This window comes from Tupaia chinensis, unplaced genomic scaffold (genome assembly GCF_000334495.1).
Source record: "Tupaia chinensis unplaced genomic scaffold, TupChi_1.0 Scaffold000438_1, whole genome shotgun sequence".
NCBI lineage: Eukaryota > Metazoa > Chordata > Mammalia > Scandentia > Tupaiidae > Tupaia > Tupaia belangeri.
Window position 1 is genome coordinate 1,214,003 of NW_006159943.1, and position 8,699 is coordinate 1,222,701.

The window sequence follows — 8,699 nt, forward strand, 5'->3', positions numbered from 1 at the left end:
GGGGGCGGGGGCGGAATGCGCTCCCCAGCCCCTCTAGCCCCGTGGAGGTACAACTCGAAGGCGTGAGGAGACCGCGACAGACCGGAATCGCAGCGCCGCGCGCCGTGTTCCCGAGCCTCACTTCCGGGAGAGGCGGGAAGTGGACGGGAAGGGGCGGGACCTGGACGTTGGCTCGCCCCGGTCGGTGAGCCTGGCGGCGCGGTACGCCTCTGTGGCGTCACGGCGCGGTCACTACCCTCCTATCTCGGACGCGGACACCCACGCGCTGTCAGACGTCGCGACTTGTGACGTCAGCGAGGAGGCTAGCATCTTCAACCCAGTATGGAATCCCGGAAAGGCCGCGTCGGGGACCTGACTCGAAACTTCCCGTTCCGCCCGCACAGCTGAGCGCAGCCCAGGTCCTGGGCCCGCGTGGTACTGACCCTGGATCCCTCTCCACCGCGGTGGCGCTCCTGCGCTCCCTGCTGATCCCCGGGATGCCAGGAGTCTCCGCCCGGGGCCTGTCCCACGAGGAGAGGCGGCAGCTAGCTGTGCACCTTACTCGCGTTGTGGCGCAGTACCGTTCCATCCTGGACGCCTACATCATCGTGAGGCCACAGGGCTGGGGAGGGTGCTTCTGGTCGTGTGCTTGCCTAGGTGATAGTAAAAGGGAGAGAATCTGGAGCTTTCGTCTCTAGCCTCTTCGTCTATGTTTCAGTCTTTTGCCTGTACAAGAAAGGGTTAAAACTGGGACTATGCCCTCTCTGTTTTCAGGTAGCTTATTGCAATTGCTGGATAGATACACAGAGGGGGCAAAGTGAGAAATCACCCCCCAGAGGGGATGGCCGCGCTGCAATCCCTTTTCCTTCATTCTTCTCTCCAGATTTTGGGCACACACACTTGCCCAGTGCTTTTCAAGTCTCCTGGTCTGGGAATTGAACTGCGTAGTTGGCCATATGGGATCCAGTCACCCTAACCACACCACCTGGCTGGCTCGGTGTTAACATTTCTAACCTGTAGATTGTTTTTGTAACCTTCCATAATTTACCATAATAAAACACATGGACATTTGAGCCAAGCCGCTCTCAAAACTCCTAAAGGTAGGGATGTTCCAAGAACACGTGTTTGTTCATCCAGGCTTTGAATCAGTTCCTGGTTTTGTGGTGTTGTGGAGAGTTCCACTTTGACATCATACAGACTTGGACTGAGATCCTTGCCTCCCTGAGCCAGCAGGCGATGTGAAGGTTAAGGCACCAGATCCCACATGGTAGTCCTGGACCCAGCAACTTGAAAATCCCCCTGAGGATGTGAACATGCAGGCACGAATGCGCAAAATCCTGAGAGGAGAAGGGATTGTGGAGTGGAAATGCTCCCTGGGGAGTAATTTCTCGCTCCCCCTTCCCCCAGTGCACACACCCTATAGCAAAGAATAATAAAGAATAAACAAATTTTAAAAACCCTGCCTTCCGTAGAAGGTTAGGCTTTTTTTTGTCCCCCATTCCTAGTCCCAATTTCCCCCGCTTCACAAAGTGGGTCTTTGTGAGGAGTAAATGAGATATGGAAATGGCACTGTCATCCACTGAATTATTTAGACCCCATACCCAGAAGCCATCCTCGATTCAGCTCCTTCCTTCATTGACCCACCATCTAGTCCTTTAGCAAATCCTCTTAGCTCTACCTTCAGAATAGATCCCAAATTCATCTGTTTGTCTCCACTATTGCTACTACCACCCTCGGTCGGGCCACTATCATGTCTCTCCTAAACTTCCCAACCTGTCTCTGCGTTTACTGCTGCCCCTCCATAACCAAATCTTCACTGAGCACCAGATTGCAGTGTTTCAAATATAAACCTGATCCCCACACTCCCTTGTTTCCTGATGCTTTCATGAAGCCCCACCTCCTGCTCCTCGTTACCTACCCGACCTGGCCTCTGCTGCCTCTTTGGCTCCCTCCCATTTCATTCTCCCACAGGCACGGTGCTCTACTGCACTTGGCTTCTGTTCCACAGATACGGCAGGCATCTGGGCTTTGCACCTTCTGGTCTGCCTAGAATGCTTTCCTCCCACAGAAAAATAGAGCTGAATAACTAAGAGTAAAGACACTAGCCTGAAATTGGTTTCAGGGGCCAGCAGATGGCAGGGTGGTTAAGGCAGCTGGACTCTCACATGGCTGACTGCAGTTCGAGTCCTGAACCTCACAGCTTACTTTCTCACTTTTCCTCTCTGGTCAACTTAAAAAATAATAAAAAAAATTAATAATGACAATGAATAAAATTAAATAATAATAAAAGAAGGAAATTGGTTTCAAACCCCCCTTCTGCTACTTACTGGCTTTTTGACGTGGGCAAGTTATTTAAGTGCTGTGTTTCAGTGTCTTCATCTGTAAAATGGGGTATAAAAATACTATAAAAATAGTATGTACCAGGGTCAGCTGTGGCATGGTGGTGAAGGTGGCTGGATCCCACATGGCTGATTGAGTGGTTTGAGTCCTGAACCTGGCAGCTTGAGAAACACACTGAGCGAGTTTGCTTTCATGCCCAAAATCCTGAAATGAGAAATGAAGGACAAGGGATTGTGACATGACTATTCCATGAGGGTTGTTTTAAAATAAAGTATGTACCAGGCCAGGCCATAGTGTTGTGGTTAAGGGAGCTAGATCCCATGTGGATGACTGTGTGGTTCAAGTCCTGGACCCAGCAGCTTGAAAAACATGCTGGATGTATGTGCATGTGTGCCCAAAATCCCAGAAGGAGAGAAGTAGAGGAAAAGAGATTGCTGTGTGACCATCCTCCATGGGGGAGCAGGGGCTTTCTCACTTTCACTCTCTCTCTATCTGCTGGTGAATACATATGCCCTATAGCAAATTAAAAATAATAATACTGAGGCCAGCAGGTGGTGTGGTGGTTAAGGTGCTGGATACTCCCACATGGCCAACCATGGTTCAAGTCCCAGACCTGGTGGATTACTTTCTCACTTTCCCTTCCTCTCTATCTCTCTCTGGTCAAATTAAAATAAACGAATGAACAAAGAAAAATAATTCTTAAAAAATAATACTAATGCGAACCAGCAGTTAGCATAATGGCTATGTCGCTGGACTTCCATGTAGTCCACCGTGGTTAGCGTCCCAGACCCAGTGGCTTAAAACTCACGCCGGGCGCGTGTGCGTGCGTGTCCAAGATCCTGAGAGGAGAATGGAGGAGAAGGGATTGCGGTGTGGCCATTCCCCTGGGAGGTAATTTCTCGCCTTCTGTCTCTATGTCTCTCTCTGTCTGGCGAGTGCACACACCCTATAGCAAAAATCTCTCCAAAAAAATACTAATGAATAAAATTCAATAAATAATTGTGGAGTTTTTTGAGAGAGAGAGATTTTTGCTATAGGGTGTGTGCACTCGCCAGACAGAGAGAGACATAGAGACAGAAGGCGAGAAAGCCCCTCCCAGGGGAATGGCCACCCCGCAATCCCTTCTCCTCCATTCTCCTCTCAGGATCTTGGACACGCACGCACACGCGCCCGGCGTGAGTTTTAAGCTACTGGGTCTGGGACGCTAACCACGGTGGACTACATGGAAGTCCAGCGACATAGCCATTACACTAACTGCTGGTCCCAAATAAGTAATTCTTGGGAAAACAAACAAAAACACAATATCTAGCTGAGTGGAGGGAACACACCTGAGTGGGGAAATTGCTGTTAGCACAGGTGCATCCAGATGCAACTTGAGGTCCCAGAAAGCAGAAGGCAGGTGTTTGAGTGTTGGGAGAGGCTGGAGGGTGAGAAGCGCCTGCCGGTCACAGCTAGTGGCCCCGTGAGGCAGCAGTGCTGGGGAGAGACTATGACAAAGATGACAGTCTCTGACCAAAATGACAGTCTCTGGCTAAAAATAGACTCCTAAAATCCTAATTTCCTTAGTGGTCTCAGTCTTTTTTTTTTGGAGAAGTGTTTTGTTTGTTTGTTTGCTATAGGGCACATGGACTCATTTGAAAAAGAGAGAGAGACAGAAAGGGAGATATCACCCCCTAAGGGGATGGCCATGTCACAATCCCTTCTCCTCTCAGGATCTTGGGCACACACCCAGCTTGATTTTAAGCCACCAGGTCTGGGACTTGAACTCTGGTCACCTACATGGGAGTCCAGTGACCTAGCCATTACACCAATTGCTGGTCCCAGTGGTCTCGGTCTTTATACTATCTCACACCACAACAAGACGAGGTGAGGTGTTAAGAGAGGCCCAGAAGAATGAGAATGGTGGCAGTCCCCTGATTGCTTCTCCCCTCTTCCTGCAGGAATTTTTCACCGACAATCTGTGGGGCACACTCCCTTGTTCCTGGCAAGAAGCGCTGGATGGACTGAGCCCACCACAGCTGGCTGCACTGCTCCTGGGGATGCCAGGGTCAGGGGAGGAGGTCAGGTATGGGCTAGAGGGCTCTGGGCCAGGGAAGGCAGGGTCCTGAGCCCCACAGTGAGGATCTCATGAGGTCTCCTGGACCTCCGAGTTGTAAGCTGGTGTGATGGGACTACTCACTGGAGGCCTGGGCCGGGCTGTCTCAGGTACAGGTCGGTGTGGCCACTCACCCTGCTGGCTCTGAAGTCCACAGCCTGTGCCCTTGCCTTTACCCGAACACCTGGCTTCCAGACGCCCTCGGAGTTCCTGGAGAACCCAAGCCAGAGCTCCCGGCTAACAGCTCCATTCCGGAAGCACGTCAGGCCCAAGAAGCAGCATGAGATCCGGAGGCTGGGAGAGGTGAGGCGATCCAGGGATGTGTTGCTGTGTGTGAGCACAGGACTCGTCATACTGTGGGTTACAAAGATGGGCACCATGGGGGGCCAGCAGATGACGTAGTGGTTAAGATGCTGTACTCCCACATGGTCAACTGTGGTTTGAGTCCCGGACCTGGCAGCTTGAAATTCATACCACGCATGTGCGCACCCAAAATCCCAAGGAGAGAATGGAAGAGAAGGGATTGTGGTGTGGTCATTCTTCCTAGGGGGTTATTTCTTGCTTTCTTTCAGTCTCTCTGTCTCTGTGGCAAGCACATGCGCCCTTACAGCAAAAATCTCTAAAAAGATGTGCCCTGGGACCGGCAGTTAGCATAATGGCTATGTTGCTGAACTCCCATGTAGCCGACCATGGTTTGAGTCCCGGACCTGGTGGCTTAAACTCACACCAGGCACGTGTGCGTGCATGCCCAAGATTCCGAGAGGAGAAGGGATTGTGGTGTGGCCATCCCCCTAGGGGTGATTTCTCACTTTCTGTCTCTCTTTCTGTCTCTGCCTTTCTGGTGAGCACATGCGCCCTATAGCAAAACCTCTCCCAAAAAAAGAAAAAAAAGATGTGCCCCAACTTCACATGCAGGCCCATAGGCCTTGAATGTTGTCCTCAGCAGATGGACTGTAATTATATCTCAGTGCTAGGGTTGGGATTTTTTTGTCGTCTCATTGTTTTGCGGGGTTGGTTGGTGACTGGCTCTGAATCGTGGCTTATTCCTGTCCTCACTTCCCTCCATCTGCTCGTGGCCTCACTGCAGAGCTCTCCTCTGTCAGATTGCAGCTGTGGTATAAAGGGCTGGGACCATGACCTGAATCTCGGGTCAGTACGCAGCCTCACCCGTTTTGGTCTCTACACCTGTCGTCTCTTCCCTGGCACCCTGGATCCATCTTCCTGTTGTCTCCACCACTGTCCTGGGGGCGTTTGCCTCAGGGGTCAAGGACAAATGGCCATAAGGACTTTGCTTCCTTCCTCTTGCAGCTGGTGAAGAAGCTGAGTGACCTCACGGGCTGTACCCAGGTTGTGGATGTGGGCTCAGGCCAGGTGAGCCAGACCCCTAATAAACGGTTTTGCTTTCTAAAAATCTGTGTGTGTGTGTGTGTGTGTGTGTGTGTGTGTGTGTAATTTCTTCCTTAAGAGAGAGAGACATGCCGGCAGGTGGCGTGGTGGTTAAGGTCGCTGGACTCCCACATGGCCAGCTGTGCTTCGAGTCCCAGACCTGTAGGCTTGCTTTCTCACTTTACCCCCTCCCTCCCTCTCTCTCCGTCTTTCTTTTTGTTCCTTTCTGGTCAAATTAAAATAAAATAAATAAATAAAGATAAAATAAAATGATTTTTTAAAAATATAAAAGAGAGAGACAGGACAGAGAAACGAGCACGCCCAGCGGGTCTTCACACTGCAGTCTGTGCCGGCTCAGCTGGCCTGGACCACAGGTGTGAAAATGCACACCTGGTGCACTCAGGGAGATCCTGAATATGAACCCAGGACCTTTGCCATGTGGGTCCAGTTGCATTTCCACTGTGCTACTACTGGCCCCAAACATCCTGGTCTTTGAGTCAGGAGGATAGAACAGCCAGAAGGCAAGTTCTTAGTCTACCAGCCTAGCGAGACTGGCGCTGAGAACTGCTGGAACCATGTGGGGCAGAGTTTAAGTATCCAGGCCAGCAGGAAGGGAGACCACAGATAGGGTACTGAACAGGGCTGTCTCTATAACCTGTCTCCCACCTCTAGGGCCATCTCTCCCGCTTCATGTCTCTGGGGCTGGGGCTGATGGTGAAGAGCATTGAAGGGGATCAGAGACTGGTGGAGAGAGCCCAGCGCCTGGACCAGGAGCTCCTGCAGGCTCTGGAGAAGGAGGAGAAGAGGAATCCCCAGGTAGGCTATTCCCTCCTGCAGCCATGCCACAGGAGCAGGGTCTGTGGGCTGGAGTTGAGCAGAGGCTGCATCACCTCGTTGCTCAGCCTGGGGTGATGTGGTCTTGCTTGTGCCACCTCTTCCCCAAGGTCCCCTTTTCCTTAAAGCCTCCCCACACCCAAGGGCACTTTCTAGTTCCAAAGTCCTTTCCACACCGGTCGGTACTTCTCATAGCCACCTGGGCAGTGGCCAGTCTCGTAGTAGACTCATGGCAGCAGGAGAGTGGGCCTCAGAGATGGAAAGATGCATAAGTTGGTGGTAGATCTAGAATATATCTCATTGCTTGATTCTTGGTCCAGGTCTGTCCTGTGCCCCAGCTTCTCTCCCTCATTCCTCCTGGGTAGGGACACAGAGGACAGTCCTCTGTGGTGGCCTGAGACAGCGAACAGACTCTCCATCTGCCTCTGTCCTCCCTGCCCACAGGTGGCCCAGCCCTGCCCCCGCCGCTCCCCGCACCACGTGGTTAGGTGGGTGGACACCACAGCGCTGTGCGAGGAGCTTCTGCTTCCACTGGAGAAGCCGCATCAGGGCGGGGCCCGCCTGCTGCTCACAGGCCTCCATGCCTGTGGGGATCTGAGTGTGGCCCTGCTGAGGCACTTCTGCTACTGCCCCGAGGTGGTGGCCCTGGCCTCCGTGGGCTGCTGCTATATGAAGTTGAGTGACCCGGGTGGCTACCCACTTAGTCAGTGGGTGGCTGGGCTGCCTGGCTGTGAGCTGCCCTACCGGCTCCGGGAGGGAGCCTGCCATGCCCTGGAGGAATACGCTGAGCGGCTGCAGAAAGCTGGCCCCAGCCTGCGGACCCACTGCTACCGAGCTGCGCTGGAGACAGTCATCCGACATGCCCGGCCCGAGCTCCGGCGGCCAGGCGTGCAAGGCATCCCCAGAGTTCACGAGCTCAAGATTGAAGAGTGAGGCTGGGGGAGGCGGGGCGGGGAGCATCACCCACTGCAGCTCTGACTCCCCTCAGATCTGAACACACCCAGAGGGGGGAGCTCGAATTCTCTAACTGGGGCAGCATCTCAAAAAATATAAGTTTGTTTATTTAGTCAATGAACAATAGAAAGACAGGTGTCCCCAACAGGGTCTTCATGCTGTGATCCACCCCCAGCATCAGCCAGCGTGGATTATGGGCACGTGAGTGGCCCAGTGTGTTCAGGGAGGTCTGCTGTCACCCTGGAACCTTCCCACGTGGGTCGGACTCACAGAATGTCACGTTTTACTGCTGTGTTACTACCCAGTCCCTCCCTCAAGGATTTTTTTTTTTTAAGACATTTTTGTTATAGGTACATACACTCACTGGAGAGACAGAGAAACTGAGAGAAAGTGAGAAGTCACCGCCCCAGGGGAGAGATGGCCACACCACAATCCCTTCTCCATTTTCCTCCTGGGATTTTGGGCACACGCTCATGTACGACTGGCATGAGTTTCAGGTCCAGGACTTGAACTGTGCTTGGCCATGTGGGAGTCCAACACTTTAACCACTATGCTGCCTGCTGGCCCTCAAGCTTTCCTTAAAAGGGAGTTGTCCCTCATCAGGAGATTCAAAGAAATACAAGTTGTTTTTTTCCTTAATAGTGTGTGTGTGTGCACTCGACAGAGAGGGAAAGAAAGAAATGACCACCCCTCGCCTAGTGGGGATGGCCATGCCACATCCCTTCTCCAGTCTCAGAATTTTGGGCTCACATGCATGTGTGCCCAGTGTGATTTTCAAGCCGCAGGGTCTGGAACTTGAACTATAGTCAGCCATGTTGGAATCTAGCACCTTAACCACCATGCCACCTGCTGGCCCCACGAGGCTTTTTAAAAATGTTAAAAATAGGGCTGTTAGGACAGAACTGGCTGAAAGTAAATTTGGGTCAGTTTGCTTAAGACAGAGCAGCATTTAAACTTTCATAGTCGGGCAGCAAATAAGTGAAGTCGGGGTGCCTTAGGAACAGGCAAGGTTTAAGTGGGAGGTAAGAGTTTCTCAAAGCCCAACTGGGTGCTGTTTCTACCGACCCCACAGGTATGTGCAGCGGGGGCTGCAGCGGGTGGGGCTGGGGCC

General features: G+C 52.3%; 2 protein-coding genes and 1 long non-coding RNA gene across 5 annotated transcripts in view; 1 reads left to right on the forward strand and 2 right to left on the reverse strand.

The window, feature by feature from the left end:
* ISG20L2 (interferon stimulated exonuclease gene 20 like 2) overlaps nucleotides 1-546 on the reverse strand; it is a 13,327-nt gene extending 12,781 nt beyond the window's left edge. Inside the window, exon 1 of the mRNA XM_006155208.3 lies at nucleotides 423-546. The gene's annotated coding sequence lies outside the window, so the exon portion shown is untranslated. The remainder of the gene's footprint in view (nucleotides 1-422) is intronic.
* METTL25B (methyltransferase like 25B) overlaps nucleotides 7-8,699 on the forward strand; it is an 11,357-nt gene continuing 2,664 nt past the window's right edge. Inside the window, exons 1-6 of one of the 3 annotated variants that reach the window (XM_006155204.3) lie at nucleotides 7-587; nucleotides 4,260-4,384; nucleotides 4,525-4,717; nucleotides 5,723-5,785; nucleotides 6,473-6,616; nucleotides 7,079-7,563. In XM_006155204.3, coding sequence (XP_006155266.1) covers nucleotides 477-587; nucleotides 4,260-4,384; nucleotides 4,525-4,717; nucleotides 5,723-5,785; nucleotides 6,473-6,616; nucleotides 7,079-7,563 — 1,121 coding nt within the window. In that variant the 5' untranslated portion in view covers nucleotides 7-476. Of the gene's footprint in view, nucleotides 588-4,079; nucleotides 4,186-4,259; nucleotides 4,385-4,524; nucleotides 4,718-5,722; nucleotides 5,786-6,472; nucleotides 6,617-7,078; nucleotides 7,564-8,699 lie in introns of those variants that run through there. The other 2 variants (XM_006155206.3, XM_027774476.1) reach the window with 2 other exon arrangements.
* Nucleotides 555-3,739, reverse strand: LOC102472739 (uncharacterized). Its single transcript, XR_335537.3, has 3 exons — nucleotides 3,648-3,739; nucleotides 2,307-2,358; nucleotides 555-632 (listed from the first exon to the last, which is right to left on the reverse strand). It is a non-coding gene; the product is annotated as an uncharacterized LOC102472739 (long non-coding RNA).